At 32.5% G+C, this 17,924-nt stretch overlaps 1 protein-coding gene across 2 annotated transcripts in view; it reads right to left on the reverse strand.

Annotated features, from left to right (window-relative positions):
• The window catches only part of LOC134693194 (pleckstrin homology domain-containing family G member 5-like), a 143,143-nt gene extending 129,649 nt beyond the window's left edge, over positions 1-13,494 (reverse strand). The window contains exons 1-2 of one of the 2 annotated variants that reach the window (XM_063553914.1): positions 13,382-13,494; positions 12,071-12,281 (exon numbers count right to left, since the gene is read on the reverse strand). In XM_063553914.1, the coding sequence (XP_063409984.1) occupies positions 12,071-12,254 (184 nt within the window). In that variant the 5' untranslated portion in view covers positions 12,255-12,281; positions 13,382-13,494. Of the gene's footprint in view, positions 1-1,319; positions 1,794-12,070; positions 12,282-13,381 lie in introns of those variants that run through there. The other variant, XM_063553913.1, reaches the window with a different exon arrangement.
• Between the last annotated feature and the right edge of the window lie 4,430 nt (positions 13,495-17,924).

The following is a 17,924-nucleotide window of genomic DNA, read 5'->3' on the forward strand; positions in this document are numbered from 1 at the left end:
GTGACTATAGATAGAAAATAAGCAATTTTGTTGAAAATTTTACGTGTCTGCGTTTCATTATGACTTCACAAGTTGTACTTATACTGATTTTTCACGAAAAAATCAATGAAAATGGGTAAATTTCCATAGATTATTGGACAGGAAACATAGAGCACATACGTCGACAACAAAGATCTTTGAAAGTTATGTCTAGGAAGACATTTCACATGTCTCATTTGAAAATTAAATTTGTCGACGCCTGTGCTCTAAGTTTCCTGGTCCTTAAATTTTTTGAAATCCAGCTGATTTTGTCAAAATTCATCAAATCTTTTATCTTTACCTTTTTGTAATGTAAAAATCAACGTATAGGAATTAAACTTTGACAAAAATAGTTCTGTTTAACTTTCTCACATGTCTTTAAGGCAATTTATAACATTTATTGTCTTGTAACTATGAACTTTATAATTGGTGCCAAATATGGCCCTTACCGAACTTACTCCTTTGGGTAAAAACTCTAATTTGGCATTAAAATTAGAAAGATCATATCATAGGGAACATGTGTACTAAGTTTCAATTTGATTGGACTTTAATTTCATCAAAAACTACCTTGACCAAAAACTTTAACCTGAAGCGGGACGAACGAACGGACGAATGAACAGACGAATGAACAGACGAATGAATTAACTGATGGACAAACGGACGAACGAAAGAAAAGACGGATGAATGGACCCACACACCAGAAAACATAATGCCCCTCTACTATAGTAGGTGGGTCATAGAAAACAAGTCCCATAACTTTGGGTCTTTGTTTTTTTTTAAGCCCAGTGAAAATAAACTACATTTAAATTCATAAAATTTTGAATATTTAAACACAACAGTTCAATAAATCGTTGATTTATTATTCTCTGATTTTGTCAGATTGCCACAACTATCCATCTGAGTTCAAATGATGTTTTAGTAAGCAATAAAAGAACACTGTTCTAAACAATTCTGCAAATCCCATACTGTTTTATTTTTATTTATTTTCCCATAGTGTTTTATTTTTATTTATTTTCCCATACTGTTTTATCTTTATTTATTTACTGTCATATATTTTGATAGTTTATAAATAAATTTGATTGATTGTCGTTCGTTTTCAACTAGTGGCAAAATTCTCAATATAATGAGGAATATTTACCACAAATATACAAAATATCCTTTCATCCTTTTTTTGCTGGGTTATAAATGTCAAGCTGTTGTCCCAAAATATTTTTCCAACACTTCCTCCATTTATAAAGGAAATTGTTTTTGGGACATGATTATGTTAATAATTTTTTATTAAGAGAAAAAAGACAACTAACCTTGACCCAGAAATTTCAGGTTTGGATGTGAATGAGAGAGGCGCCCTCTACGTAACGCAGCTCTTGGTCCATGGAAAGGCCTCCTAACAAATGGACTGCTTGGCATCTTGGTACTATTCTGAGATCCCCCTCCACAACACCACAGAGAACTAGTCCTACTTGATATAGGGTTATAAATTGTCCTCATTTTCACAGAATAATTCCAAGTTACTGATAGATATCGCACAATAAATAGTTATACTTTGAGAATAGTTTGTTTCACATTTTTATTTCCTTTTTCATATGATTTTCAAAGTGTATAATCCAATGTCTTCAGTCTTTCAACACTAGTAGTAAATTCAGATAGTTTTTTCAATAGTTAGATCAACTTCTACTTTTTCAATATGATTAAGATTTTTTCCAACATTACATTCATTCTTGTAATGGTTTATATTTGCCTAATATATCAAATAAAGGCGAAGTTTCACATAAATCTATCACTTTGATTGATAAAATCAAAAATTCAATTTTTAAATTTGAGTTTAAGAACATGCCCATTCGTTGTGAAGTTTTAGTCCATGCTGATTAGCCTGATCATAAAATCATGACTTATCTTAAGCTCAATTAAGTCAACGATTTCAGAAATCTGACAAAATTCTAACCATAAATATATTAAATATCTAAAAATAAACAAACAAATAGATAAAATCCATTTGTAAACATTGCCTTTACATGTAAGGACACTTATTGCTGACATGTGCAATTACAAACTGACCACCTACTATATGTCCACTTAAAGACTTGTTTTGCATGTATCACTAAATGTGTTATATTAAATCATCAGTTTATTAGAAAAATAATTGATATTATGCAAATAAGTTAATCAAATAATTAACCAATAGAATCAGATGTCCAACATCAGTTATTTAAACTAATGAATTCCTCTTTTATATCCATATTCACATAATTAGTTATTTAAACTAATGAATTTCTCTTTTATATCAATATTAACCTAATGGTCACACACTGAATTACTTTTAATTAATATTCACTAAATCCAATTTTTTTATTTTATCTAATTTCATTTCAGTTTTCTACACTACATGTAGATAATGAACTACTTTTTACACTACAGTAGAGTATCCATTAAACTAACGATTTTCCAATTTGTCACTATGTTTGTTTCACAATCTTGTATATATTTTCTGTCTGTCCATAAATCTAATCATATAAAAATTGTCCTAAAATTAACTTATGCGGTATCTCATCATCCAAACAGGAACCTTTAATCAATATAATTAGTTCCTTCTCGTTATGAAAATTTCATAGTTTAATTGATAATATTAAATTTTTTCATCCATTCAATATACTTGATTATCAAACGAAAATAGAATAAATATATCAAAAATACTGTTTTTGTTTATAGAAATGGTCACAATGAATCAAAATTGATTTTTCAGAATTCATTAAGCTTCTGCAGCTGATGTAATCAAACACACCCATCTGCGTAACAATCCAATATTGTTACCTGATGAAAGTACATAACGCAATTCTACAAAATTATCGTTAAATCACCTATTTCCTAATCAACTCATCAAATTATTCAACAATTTTCCAGGTTTGGTTTCCTTTCTAAAAGCAGCTCGAGTATTCAACATCACAGAAATAAAATATCAAAAGGTTAATTTTCTAGTTAAAAAAAAGTTTCAAATGCAGATACGAATATGTTATTTAGATGTCTTTGGTTAACACAGCAATTGTCAAACAGTTGTAAAGTTCAATCTATACTTATCGTTCATAAGCAAATTTTTGTATGTAGGAGAGCATCTAAACTTAAGATCCAATAGATTTGCACCAGGTCAATACTTTGTTTATTGGAAAAAAGATGCGTAACCTAAAACGGCCTATCTAAATTTCCATATCATTAGTATACAAACATCACACCTGCACAGTTACATTTAATCCATAATTTAATGTTGATTAATATTCTATCCTGTTTAGAGACTTAAAAGAATAAAATGATCAAAGCAAAATGAGCATGCAATATTGATCAGTCTTATTTCTAGCGATTATCTAATTCTGGATAACACAGTTTATGTCCTGACTAATCATCTATTTTTCATGCTTATATTATTATTTTATATCTATCAGTAAAATATTCCATTAGAATCCATTTTAAATAGTTCCCGTGATGATGTAAGCATTAAACTATCCAGTGAAATTTTTTAACAAATTGGTTAACTTCATTTGAAGTACTTTGTGTTCAGCAGTAACAACTGTGGCAAAACAAAACTTCTAGCCGTCAAACTATTATCTCCATTTATCAAATGTTTTTCACGATTTAACTGAGATAGCCAACAAAATGAAAAGGAACAATTACTAGAAAAATGTCACCACATTTGAAAGCTCATCATCAAATTAAGAAATAAGCATTAAGTCAACAAAATAGTCTGTCTTTCAGGGCATCATCGGTCCAACAAAATCATGTTTAAACAGAAAAGCTTTTAAGCATGTTTTGAAAATTTAAAGTCTACATCAACGACAAAAAAACATTGAATTGTTTTCTAATGAACGAACTTTCTTAAAACAATCCTCTTCCTTCAATAACCTTGTACAATCTAAACTAATATTTGATCTTGTCTACTGCCATTCTCCAGATTTTTGACACGTTTGGGTTGATTTTCACACCTTAAGTTAACCAACTCTTGGTCAAATAAGACATTTCCTTTTCAATAAAAAACGATATAAGACGAGACAGATACATAACAACATCATTTTTATTTTTTCTTTACATGAAGGAACTGATATAAAAGATGTCTACTTGTCAAAATGATATGTTGTGAAGATACAAATAATGTTAACACATCGTAAAACATGGTGAAACACACGGAAAAACAAGTAATAATTGAAAATTGTAATACTCCTGCACTGTGTATGAAAATTAAGTATGTTTTTTTTTTACTTTTCTGAGGGAACAGTGGATCAATTTGCTGACTTCCCTTACCTACATTGTTCTATCGACTAGAGGCTGTGCACCTTTGGAGACCTGCTACGGATATGGGTACGGTCCAGCACGAAAGTGGATTATAATAATAGATATAGGGTATGATTGCCACTGAGAAAATTCTTCACAAGTGACCAAATGACACAGATATTAGCAGCTATAGCTTACTGTACAGCCTTCAACAATGAGTAAAGCCCATAAATAGTCAGCATTTATGTTCTTTTATTTATAGAATACAATTTATTATGAAATAGCATTGCTAGTTCAAGTTACTGTGGATTCATTTATTTTCGTGGGTATCAATTTTCTTGGATTGCTCAAAGCTTGCATATTCGTGTATATTTAATTTCATGGTTTTGCCAATCTCTGTATACAAAGCCTTTTGAAAATATGTCATTCGTTGAACATTTGAATTTGTGGTTCAGCTGTACCCACGAAACCCACGAAAAATTGGTATCCAACGAATAATAATGAATCCACAGTAAACATATTAGAAGAAGACAACACAATGATAGTATTGATCTCAAATTACTAAACACTGTATATTGTTGTACAAATTTGTTTGGTTATTTACTAATGAAAATTTGTCTGTACTTAAGGATGTACTCAGGTGTTCGGACTCCTTGGTGTTTTTCAATACAATACAATGTAAAATATTTTGCCCCATAACACCCATTTATTTTTTCATATAAGACTTAATAGCTCATGAAAGGTCATTTACCAAAATTTTAGAAGATTCTTAAAAGATTCTTAATTTTTTTCTTTTGTTTTGAGACCGATATAATACCAATGCAAATATAAGGTAAAAGTCTGAGTCAGCCTTTTCCCACCATATTTTAAATCTCAAATATCTCGAAAAGGAGGTCCATGACCTATCAATATTTTTAGCTTATTTTTATCCTTAATTGATGCTCTACAAGCTTATAGTATTAATTTTAATTTCTTAATTTCTTTATTTTTACCTAACCTTACCTAAGTACCTGACTAAAAAGGTAAAAAAATGCCCCCCCCCCCCCCCTCCCCTCCATTTTTTCTTCAGATAACTAAGAGGCATAACTTTGGAATTTTAAATGTCGAAATGGAACTCGACCTGAAGTTAAATTATGATGACACTGTTTAACAAGAATGTGTCCATAGAATATGGATTCCCAACTTGCAATATCATTAAAATGTTAAGTGAATAATGCAAATGGGGTCAAAACTCAAATTTGGCATTAAATCTAAAAGATCATATCATAGGGAACATGTATACTAAGTTTTAAAGTTGAATTGACAAAAACTACCTTGACCAAAATCTGTAAACTGAAGCTTGACAGAGGGTCAAACAAACTGATGCACATACTGAGAAAGATAATGCCCCTTGGTGGGGGCATACAAATTAAGGATTCTGTCGAGTGGTAGGTTATTTATGATCTAGAGAATAAAATTAAGAGTAAATGATAATTAAAGGGCATAAATCTCATAAAAATTATTAGCCTATAAGCAGTCAAAATGAAACTGTATTTATAATTTTATGGTAAATGACAATTTCAAATTTTCAAATCAATTTAATCTATCTGTTCTCTGATTATTTTCTGGAATCCAAAGTGTGACTCTGAAAGATTACAATAAATTTGGAAAAGGAATTTCGTCTGGAATTACTGTGTCTTCATCTTCATTGTTTGATGATAATCAATTTCATGGGTAAAGGTAAATACCTAAATTAAGTGTTCATTGGTTGATAGTTGGTGTTTTAACACCATGTTATGTGCCACTTTCGGGCTATTTCATGGTTGTCATTTTTATCGGTGGTGGCAGTCAGAGTGTTGCCACGTTTGGGCTATTTCATGGCTGTCATTTTTATCGGTGGAGGAAGCCAGAGTGTCGCCACGTTTGGGCTATTTCATGGCTGTTATTTTTATCGGTGGAGGAAGCCAGAGTGTCGCCACGTTTGGGCTATTTCATGGCTGTCATTTTTATCGGTGGAGGAAGCCAGAGTGTCGCCACGTTTGGGCTATTTCATGGCTGTCATTTTTATCGGTGGAGGAAGCCAGAGTGTCGCCACGTTTGGGCTATTTCATGGCTGTCATTTTTATCGGTGGAGGAAGCCAGAGTGTCGCCACGTTTGGGCTATTTCATGGCTGTCATTTTTATCGGTGGAGGAAGCCAGAGTGTCGCCACGTTTGGGCTATTTAATGGCTGTCATTTTTATCGGTGGAGGAAGCCAGAGTGTCGCCACGTTTGGGCTATTTCATGGCTGTCATTTTTATCGGTGGAGGAAGCCAGAGTGTCGCCATTTTTGGGCTATTTCATGGCTGTCATTTTTATCGGTGGAGGAAGCCAGAGTGTCGCCATTTTTGGGCTATTTCATGGCTGTCATTTTTATCGGTGGAGGAAGCCAGAGTCGCCACGTTTGGGCTATTTAATGGCTGTCATTTTTATCTGTGGAGGAAGCCAGAGTGTCGCCATTTTTGGGCTATTTCATGGCTGTCATTTTTATCGGTGGAGGAAGCCAGAGTGTCGCCATTTTTGGGCTATTTCATGGCTGTCATTTTTATCGGTGGAGGAAGCCAGAGTGTCGCCATTTTTGGGCTATTTCATGGCTGTCATTTTTATCGGTGGAGGAAGCCAGAGTCGCCACGTTTGGGCTATTTCATGGCTGTCATTTTTATCGGTGGAGGAAGCCAGAGTGTCGCCACGTTTGGGCTATTTCATGGCTGTCATTTTTATCGGTGGAGGAAGCCAGAGTGTTGCCACGTTTGGGCTATTTCATGGCTGTCATTTTTATCGGTGGAGGAAGCCAGAGTGTCGCCATTTTTGGGCTATTTCATGGCTGCCATTTTTTTCGGTGGAGGAAGCCAGAGTGTCGCCACTTTTGGGCTATTTCATGGCTGTCAATTTTTTCGGTGGTGGAAGCCAGAGTGTCCAGTGAAAACTACTGCCCTTCTACAGGAAAATTGACTATCATGGTCAATTAAGATTGGAGTCTAGTGCACACCCATGAGCAGGGTTCAGACTGTTGACTGGCTAGTTATTACAATAGTATAACTATTTAGAACACTCCTAATTAAATAAAAGCGTTCTTAATTTTTATAATTTTCTATAGATTTGTACACAACTGATTATAAAATTTACAAAATATACAATAGCCAAGAAAATATAGTTGTTTCCATATTCCATGTGTGTTCATGTATATAAATGAATCCACAGTAAATGCAAATGCTGAACTAGCAAAGCAAAGCTATGCTTCGTCCATATGTATATCCATTTCTTTCGTATCAGCAAAAATATAAGGACATCCCATCAAGATTAAAAAAAAATACAAGAAGAGTTATCTATTTGTGAGAAAATAAAACATAAGTTTAATAAATCTTTCAAACTAGACACAATTAACCCATGAAAATTAATAAACATGACAACCCACAAACATAGCCAATTAGCTGAGTGACAATAAATCTTAATAATCATACAAAACTCTTGTCACCATAAGTAACAAGTAGCAAATAAATATACAATGTTTTACACACATCAGGTCAAACAATTTGTTGTAATAGTGACGATTGCAAATTTATCCTATTACACGACCTTCCACCTACATCAACCACAGAGTTATCTACCTTTGGGCACAAGTTATGATTTATAGGAGAAAATGTAAGAAATTATGTTTAACAGGTAAAATTGACCTTTGTCATGTACTCCAGACAGAAATATTGTGTTGTCTATTAATTCTTAATGTTTTTGGCAACATATGTCTTGGTTGTGTTTCTAAAATAACTACTTTCTTGACAATATCATTGTATTTTTACATTGTGTCGTTCATGTTGCTAATTGTTTGGTATTAATTTATAAGTAGTTTTCTTATAAACAACATGAACTACAATTTTGCCCATTCATCAGTTTTATGAATAGTTTCTGAAATGACAGTTCAAAAGTATTATCTTGAATTAAACACTGCAAAAACTTTCTTCATTTGTTAGTAAATTGATCAAATTCATTCTTTATATGGTATTAATGAGTGTCGTCACCCCTAACATATTTTAAGCAAGCAATGTTAAAACCAAAACATGATTGAACTGTAACCATTTATATACTTCTCGATATTTAAAGACCTTACTGCTATTTGCTATTCATAAATGAACAGACAAACTAACAAACTCTTTCTCTTTATCAAAAGATTAAGCACTTCTTACTTTTATTTCTGTGAAAGCAGTGAATGGTTAAAGTTGCTAACTTGGACATACTAATAAAATTATGTACATGTGCATTCATAAATTTGAAATTTGTTAACTCCTAAAAGTACAGCTGTCTGTTTAGATGAAAACCAATAACCCAAACCATTCATGTAACGAATTTCATGTGTTTATTTTCACGCTATATATGCACATATTTTATTGTATAATTTGTATTAATACTCAATCTTACATGCAATAAATGACAAACTTTGGTCTTATTATTAGAAATTCTTACTCCTACAAAACCACACACAATGAAAAATTTAATGCTTAGATCATCAAACAAGGGCCTTTTTGCAATTTTCTCTCGCTTCATAATATCTTTTTGACTTTGGTGTGTCCCTCTTTAAATTGAATCAGTAAGTTGATTCATGATATTAAAATTTAAATTTATAATTCTAAACTCTCACAAGCAGCTGATTTTAATAAGACAGAATTAAATCTTCCAACTATTTAAAGTATTTAGAAATAAAAAAATGCAAAGTGAACGAATTCCTCAATAATGTACATTCAGAAATTATTGAAAAGTTTTATTATTAAAATAAAAAAAATGTTTATCACAATAGTTAAAACTTGCATTTAGAAATGTGTAACATCCATCAGTATGCAGATGTTCCTGACATTGCAATAAGTAGTCTCCAAATTTTGATAATTTTTTCAAAATTTGCAATTATTAATGCAAACAATAATTTCTAAATTTACAGTTTCTCAATTTTAATACAGTATACCCACAAATGTAAATCTTAAGTCAAAAGTTCAAATTTCTGTGAAAACTTGATAATATTATACCCATATTACACCCATCCAAATTTCTGTAAAAACTTGATAATATTATACCCATATTACACCCATCCTAGCAGTAAACATGGTAAACTGAGACATATGTAGATGTCTTACACATATTTTCAAATACCATCAGTACCCCAAAAGGCGTAGAAAATGGCTTCAAATATTTTAAGCTTTGTAAGAAAGTCTTTGTTAATAAACTCATCAATTATACCAGGACTAAATTTAGTTTATACACCAGACACACGTTTCGTCTTCAAAAGACTAATCAGTGAAGCTCGAATCCAAAAAAGTTAAAAAGGCCAGATAAAGTACGAAGTTGAAGAGCTTTGAGGACCAAAATTCCTAAAAGTTTTGCCAAATACAGCTAAGGTAATCTATGCCTGAGGTAGAAAAGCCTTAGTTTTTCAAAAAATTCAAAAGTTAAATGTCAAAACCTGATTTTTTTTCTAAGAAATAAAAACCTCTAAGGAAGGTTTATATTATTTTTGGTACTATATATTATTTGCTTAATTTGATAAAATTCATCCATTGCTTCTATTCAGCTGTCAACCTTTAGTTGCAACAGGTAGCTTAAGAGTAAGAAGTATGCCCCATGTAAAACATCAATGTATACAACAACAGTATAAGAATGGCCTTCTCCATTGAACCCTCTAGCAAACAAATTTTCATCATTCTGAACAGCAACTAGAGGATTTCAAATATAATAAATTCCTTCAATGATATCCAATTCTAACATGTTATGAAACCTATAAATATTCCGTCAATAATCCTTCAGAATTATAAGTTCTCATGTATCAATACATCTTTGATATTAAAAATATTTAGATCTGAAACTTCCATGGTAAATACAGAAACGTGCTTCAAATGCAGCAAACTTACCTGTAATATAACGTTTCTCCAGAAAAGAATAACTCTTCCTTTTTAAAAACATAGCCATTTATTCCAAACATTAAAAACTATAAAATATTTTTGAACTACATAACTTAAAACATATCCCTAAATATAATCTCTTCTTAACCTAACTAATTTATTTATATCTCATCCTAATCCTGTAAAGATTGTGTTATTTAAAACTTTTTCTTACAATAATATTCGTTAATATATGCAGGAGAAATTATTTAATAATGGTATATTCTCTGCTAGGTGTAAATTGAAAAGTGAATATCTTCCATGGTGAGAAGGATAATTTTATGGCTGATTTCATACTGTTATACTAAATCATCATTTTCTCTTGTTGAAAAAATTTAATATTTCAAAAGAATCTTGTTCATAAGATTTTGGTAATCATGTAATATATTCATGTCATGAGGTTCAAAATATAATCTGGATCAAATTAGACTCGTCAAAAGCACTATTCGCAGCATCAATGATTTATTGGTAATATTATTCAAGGGAAGAGAACTCCACCCATCTGTCAAAAACTAGTGTTAAAATCAAACCAGCTCGAAAGTTCTTCAGTTTATATTTATTATAAGCACTAAAATTCACCCAGATTTTAAGTCATAACTGGGATACTAATATCCATAACCTATGATTTTGTTTTTCGTGAAGGATATGGATAGCGAGAAATCAAAGGAGAGATAACTCAATTTGGTCATTTTGTCTATATTAGATTTCAATTGAAACAAATTAAACAAGAGTAACTTCCCTTTTGTCACCATGGAACACTTAGTTCCATCATAAATCAGCCAAATTTAACTTGTTATACTAACTGCTGGATTAGTTTTCTAAACAATTACAATTGTCTAGCCTTGCTCATATTTTCTAGGATCTGAAAGGATCTTTTATCTGACTTATTTGTACCACTTTATTCAATTTGGCTAATCAATTTACCCCTCTAAAAGAGAAAACTGAAACTCAAATTATATCATTTCAATAAGTTCTATTATTATATAGCAATATAATATTTCCCACAGAAAGTTACTAAAAGTTAGCTTGGAATAAATTCCAATATCGCACTAGTGCAATAAATCTTTAAAATTCATGGCGTCATCAACATCAAAATCTTAGTTTAAACCAATGTTTAACTTTCAAATATTATATTGCTATACAATAAAAGGGTTATTGCATGAATATTGGGGAATATTGTTCCTCATAGAATTTATATTGCCCTTGCAAGCTCATGCAATATAAAATTCTACTCGGGACAATATTCCACAATATTCATGCAATAACCCTATATTATTATACCTTCCATTATATAGTAATTTTTTGGTAACAAGTACAGAATAGAGTCAAATTTTAATTTCAATGTTTATAAAAAAAATTGCCAGGAGCTGTGACAATCCAGACAAATCAAATAGCCCTTTTATTCCCATGTAAATAACCTTTTCAGACAATTGGCTTTTGCACTAGTTATGTCCCATAAAAAATTATGTCATTGACGCCTGTAAATAAAATGGCAACTGCCAGAAAAGAAGCCCATCAAGTAACAAGGAAACAAGATGAAGCAAGGTTTTGAAAGTCATCTTAGTTCCCAGGTTATCTCTTGTAAACGGTCCTTTTTAGAGCCATCAATATTTCAAAGAAAGGATCTAACTTTGATGTACATACCAGAAATTCTGAGGCACAAACCAATCTGCTAAAGTAAGTATTTTAACAATCATCTTTCTTTTCAGTAAGGCAATATTTTACTCTCCATTGTATATTTTGTATAATAAAGCCATCATAGAACAACCCTTCATAAGGTTGACAATTTTGAATATTCATCTCCTCTAGGGACAATAATTGCATATCAATATACTGTAAATATTTGATTGTGTAGATACCTGATGCTTCATCTGTGAGGTCAGTGATATCATCATTGGTCAAGTCAATAGTCTCTAAATTATCAGCAAACAGGTGTGATAACCCTGGTACATTACAGGCCTCCTGTAGGAAGGCATTCATTAGATCTGGTCCCCCATCAAAATCTGGTAACTCCATGCTGCTGTCTGGGTCACGTCTAGCCATCTTTGCCTTGATAAGAACTGAAGAAAACTTCATGGCAAAAAAATAATAAATATGTGAACATGTGTATATTCATAACATTTAACATATTATATAAACAAATGCAAGATCATTTTTTTAATTGTTTGAAACAATTTTGTGCTATAATGTGAGGTGACTTGATGTCCAGAGGTTGTCAGGTTAATTGTGTTGTCCAGTACTATTTCGGTTTTGTTGAGTTACAAACTGAAACACATTTTTTTTGTATAAGCATTTATGAAAAGTCTATTAAAAATATATACATATATATAAAACTAATAATTATGTGTGGACCCCTGTTGTCATCAATATACCTCTTTATGAACCTTGATGATATGCCTCTTAATTGCTTTAACTATGATCTACATAATAATGATAAATAAGTTGCTATATTTCTATATTACTGCTAACATCTCTTAGGTTTACATCATTTACATGTCTTTAGTATTTTTGTTCAGTGAGTAAATTTTAAACTGATGCATGATAAACTTGTCGTTTATTGTTTTGTGTAATCTATTATGGTGATGACTTTTGAATTGCTAGTCCTTCCCTACAGCAGCAACCAAATTTCAACTGGCCTACAGCTGTTGACTGTTCAATGGTCAGGTTGTCGCTTTGACACATTCCCCATTTCCTTTCCCATTTTTATTCAATTTTATAATTCATGTAATAGTAATATCTGTATTGATGAGCAGTCATTAAAAACTTTGTTTATCATTTTTATATTGATACATGTATGAGGGTTTGGATGGGGTTAAATGATTAAAGAATAATGCCCTTAAAAATGAAGATTAGAGAATAACGGGCAAAAAAAATGAAGATTAGAGAAAAAAGGGGTTAATTTTTTGAAGATTAGAGTAACATGAGTAAAAAGGGGTTAATTTTTTTAAAAATTAGACAAAAAAGGGGTGAAAATTAAATGTTTACAGAATAACAGACCCCCCTCCCTCATCCAGACCCTCATACATGTAGTTGTTTACAGGATCAGCATTTGGCGTAACTCCTTTGAAATCGGCTTATATCACTTGATCATACATGTAATTTGTAACTTGTCTATTTCAAAGTACATTTTATTTGTGTTACCGGTACATTGATTTGTTATATTATTTTACCACTATTTCATAATTCTGTTTTCTGCTGCTGAAACTTTCTCTAAAATTCTTTTATTCCACCATGAATTTTTATATCTTTATTCTCCAGGCAATACTTTCAACAGACCTACAAACGGAAAACGAAGACCTGAAGTTTTAACTTGTACTGACTGAAGGTAGAAAAAAATAAAACTTTAAAATACCATGTATCAAAAAAAAGAGCAGATCAAGTCTGGAAAAATTCATAATTCTCTAGTTAATGCTCCATATATTATATTTTATAGTTTGACTGGATTCAATCGCTCATATAGGAGCAAAATTTGACACAATATAGTCTGATCTTGTTGAGTCTTGAACTTATACAATCATAACTTTATCCAGATAAAATTGAGAATGGAAATAGGGAATATGTCAAAGAGACAACAACCAGACCAAAGAGCAGACAGATGTTGGTTTAGATTACATGTACAACAACATTGACAAAATCCGACGTGAAAATCATCCACGTTGACTATCTTTCATTAGGTTGTATAAAGGTGACATTTTTGAGATTTAGGTTATAAAGAAGTTGAATTTGGATACATACATGTATAAAGATTGTTTTTCTCTACTTTGTCTATCTGTTGTTTTTCATAGTGACAATTTGATAGGTGATGCCTTTTCCAACATTTTTTTTATATTTTGTATAGATGCTATACTACCATTCTTGATTTAAGTAAAGTGGTGAATGCTCATAAACATGTTCAACCTTGCCAATTTCTAAATGTGTCTGTCGACCTGAACCTACTTTGGAGCTCTTTGACACAGTGGTTCTCATCAGAGGCCGCCTGCCATATTTGATTTTTGTTTATCATTGATACATGTACATAAATCAGAATGTTTTCTTTTCCCATTTGAACATGTGGAAATATTTTACATTTTGTCATGTGACCGTTCATGCGGTTGAAGACTCTATGTGGTGTCTGGTGGTTTGTTGTCTCAATGGGAAAAGTACAAGACCTCCATGTAATTTAGGTGATTAAACAGAATGAAATGAATTGAGAAACCATTAAATTATAGGGGGTAGAATAGGTCCTGATCCAAAAAATCCTGGGCTTAAAAACATGAAATCCTGAAAATTTAAAATACTCAGACACTCCGAAATTGGAAAAAAGAACTCCTGGATCCCAAAAGAGTCAATCCTGAAATCCTGAGCTTTAAAACACCCGATCCAGGAGTCCCGATAAAGGTCTCCCCCCCCCCCTCAATAATGGGGAAAAATTGTTAAGGTGTTGATATGGAGTTTGGGTACATCGTTGATATCTTCAACATTTGAACCAAGAGAAACTTATTTGACTTCTTTGATATCTGGAGCAGATTGACATTGGAACATAATTTGTTGATATTGACTTCTTAAACAGTGGGAACCAAACTTGTTTTTGATTTAGATTTATGCTTGTAAAGCCCGTCTTCTCTAGTCTCAAGTGGGTCTAGTAGGGGTCTAAGCGTGACAGGGGATTGCTGATTTTTTGTAAGTGGGACACATGAAATACAAATTATTGTGCCGTTAAAACTGACAATTGCTTATGTACATTGTGTAAGTGGGATATCATACAGGAATCTGACAAAACAGTAAGTGGGATCTGGGATCAGAACCCCCAATGAGACCCCCTCTAAAGGCCTTTCCAGGAACAAAAGTATACTAGCTGTTCCCTTTCTGAATAGGGAAGGGCATTTACCATTCATGAAACAAGTGCTGCAGTGATGTTATATTCCTAGTTAAATAATAATGAAGATTATTTCGGTTTGCTAATATGTCATCAATGCAGAGACATCAGATACGTCTCTGGTCAACGACAATGTTTCAAAAACTATTTTTAACTATTTTTGGGGTGGAATGACTTTTTTCTTTCTTTTTTGTACATCTCTGACCACCAAACCCCTTCTCAATCCAAATACTTTTCATATGCGCAGCTGGATGAAATACTGGGTTTCTAAATTCATTTATCTTTGGTTGGTATTGAAGTTCTTTGACATGATTTTTGTTGACATAAAAATTGGCGCGAAAAATAGAAGCCTTTCGGATAAATTCGGGACTCGCCCATTCCCACAATAGTAAACTGAAACTTCTCCATCACGCAGAATCAAGACTTGTAGAATTTTAAGAAGAAAGCGCGGGAAATTATAAAAGTCTAGTAAAAACCATTTGGAGATCAATCTAATTAAACAAGGCCGTAACTACCCTTGAAGCAAAAAATTCGACACTATTTTTTTTGTATACGTATATATAAATATAATAGTCATTTGATGTTCTGTCTCAACCTTAATTTCTATAACTTGTCATCATTCCTTTTAAACTATTCTTCCTGGATATAACTCAGCATCTCTACGGGTGATGTTTCTCGATTGCATTAACCTAGTTAGTAGTAAAGAAGACACAGGCACTTGTCTCAGAAAAAAAATCCTATATACCTTTTTATTAAAGTTTATAGAAAGAAAAATTCTGAGACACTGAGTGCCTGTCAGTGTGAACGATAATCATCATGGATCTCTAGTTAAAAACAGGCTCTTGCCGAAAAAGCTAGAAAAGCCACACTGAAGGTAAAGAAGGAATAATTCTAGTAAATTGGTGTTTTGTGAACAGAGTCTGAGTATTGCATACAACTTCATTAGAACAATAAAAAAAATTATAAGAAGACTGACAAATCAAGTACGTACTGGTCTACAGTCTGCGTCTTCATTTCTCCGTTTCACCAACTTTTGACAAATCAAGTACTAGATATTGCAAGGGGGCAGTCCTGTCTGTGTATTCATTTCATGAACAATTTAATCTTTCTCTTTACAGATAAATAAAATATAAATAATATGACTGAACATGCATGGATTAGTTTTTATCCATGTTTCTTTAACCTTAAAAATTGGAAGAGTATCCTATATTCCAATTTGATATTATTGAGGAATGGAAGAACCTTTAACACAGGATTTTGTCTTTACTTATTCGGGACTAGGGAATTTCGTTTCTTTATATTATGGGTTTCGGAATGGGACACTCCAAACCCTAACCCCTAAATTTATAGATTTTGGAACTAAAATATCACCAACTATCCAGAAATAATTTGAAATTACGGACCTACATGTAAACGTCAAAAACTTCATTCCAATTCCCCTGTACCCATATCATATACAAAAATCATTATACATATATATGAATCTTATCTCATTCTATTCCTAGTTTGTCTACTCTTAGTTTGTCAGCATAAAATCGAGTTTAATATTTGGTAACTGCGACTGTATGATGGTGCTTACAGGAAAGTTTAATTCCCTTTTGCAAACAAAACTGTTACTATTATATACCGATGCTGCTACCGAATTGCTGATGGAGAGGGAATTGGAAGAAGACATTGATCATTGTGTTGATGATAATGTGCTACCTTTAGAAACACAGACTGCCCTGAAACGACTGAAAAATTGGAAAAGAGCATGCATGAGTGGCGAGAGATTGTGTGGTCTTGCCATGCTCCATGTTCATCGCGATAAGGATATCAGCAGAACAAATTATGATTCTAAAACGATTTGACTGAACCGGCCATAGAAAAATTTGGCAAACTCTACTGAATCGATGTTTGTTCTATGTTCTGGCAGCAGACTCAAATCAGTGATATTTGGATGATTATCTTACATATAAATTTAAATAAAGTTGTTAAAAATTTGGTGTTAGTAAAAGTCTTAAAATATGAAAAAATTATATAAAAAATGTCAAAATTCAAAACATTAATATCAAACTCTCAAAAAATGCCTAGAATGCCATTTCATACCCCTCAAAAAAAAAATTTCGCCGCGCTTCGCCCGGCTCAATTATTTTGCCTCACTAAAATAGTAGCCTAGTTACGGTCTTGTTAAAATTAGATATCTCTCTCGCAGCGACCAAGCATCAAAACTTGAGCGAGTGAGAGATTTAATTTTAATTAGATATCATTGTTTGGTGATATATATGATACTCCCCGAGATGATACTACAATAGAACATATATAGATATGACTGAGATTATAAAGACTAATTCGACAATGGCCAGTTTGGACAATACTGAGTTTATTCTCAGCAGTCCAAGACTTGAAGACACCACGAACAACTTCAATGGCGGATCCAGAAATTTTCATAAGTGGGGGTCCACTAGCTGCCTTAGAGGGGGCCCGATCTTGTCACGCTTCAGTGATTCCCTATATAAGCAACCATTTTTTTTTTATCAAGGCCTGCCCTCCGACCCCCCCCCCCCCCCCCCCCTAAATCCGCCTCTGAACTTGCTCTGAAGGAAATATACTTGGCAAATAGAATTTAATCCCAGCAGATGCCAACTATTACAAAAAACAAGAAGAGCAAACAACATTCCACAAGTTATTAAGTCTTTATACATGTGTATATACGGGGGGGGGGGGGGAGGGGTATATATATAGTGTGAACATGCAAGAGAGTAACACACCAATTGAGATAGGTTTACGATGATAAGTGTCTATGACAACTTGTGTATGGACAAATAACTGACCTCCACAGCCTAATATACAGTTTCGATTGCCGCGTCATAGTTTTG

This window comes from Mytilus trossulus, chromosome 12, assembly GCF_036588685.1.
Source record: "Mytilus trossulus isolate FHL-02 chromosome 12, PNRI_Mtr1.1.1.hap1, whole genome shotgun sequence".
NCBI lineage: Eukaryota > Metazoa > Mollusca > Bivalvia > Mytilida > Mytilidae > Mytilus > Mytilus trossulus.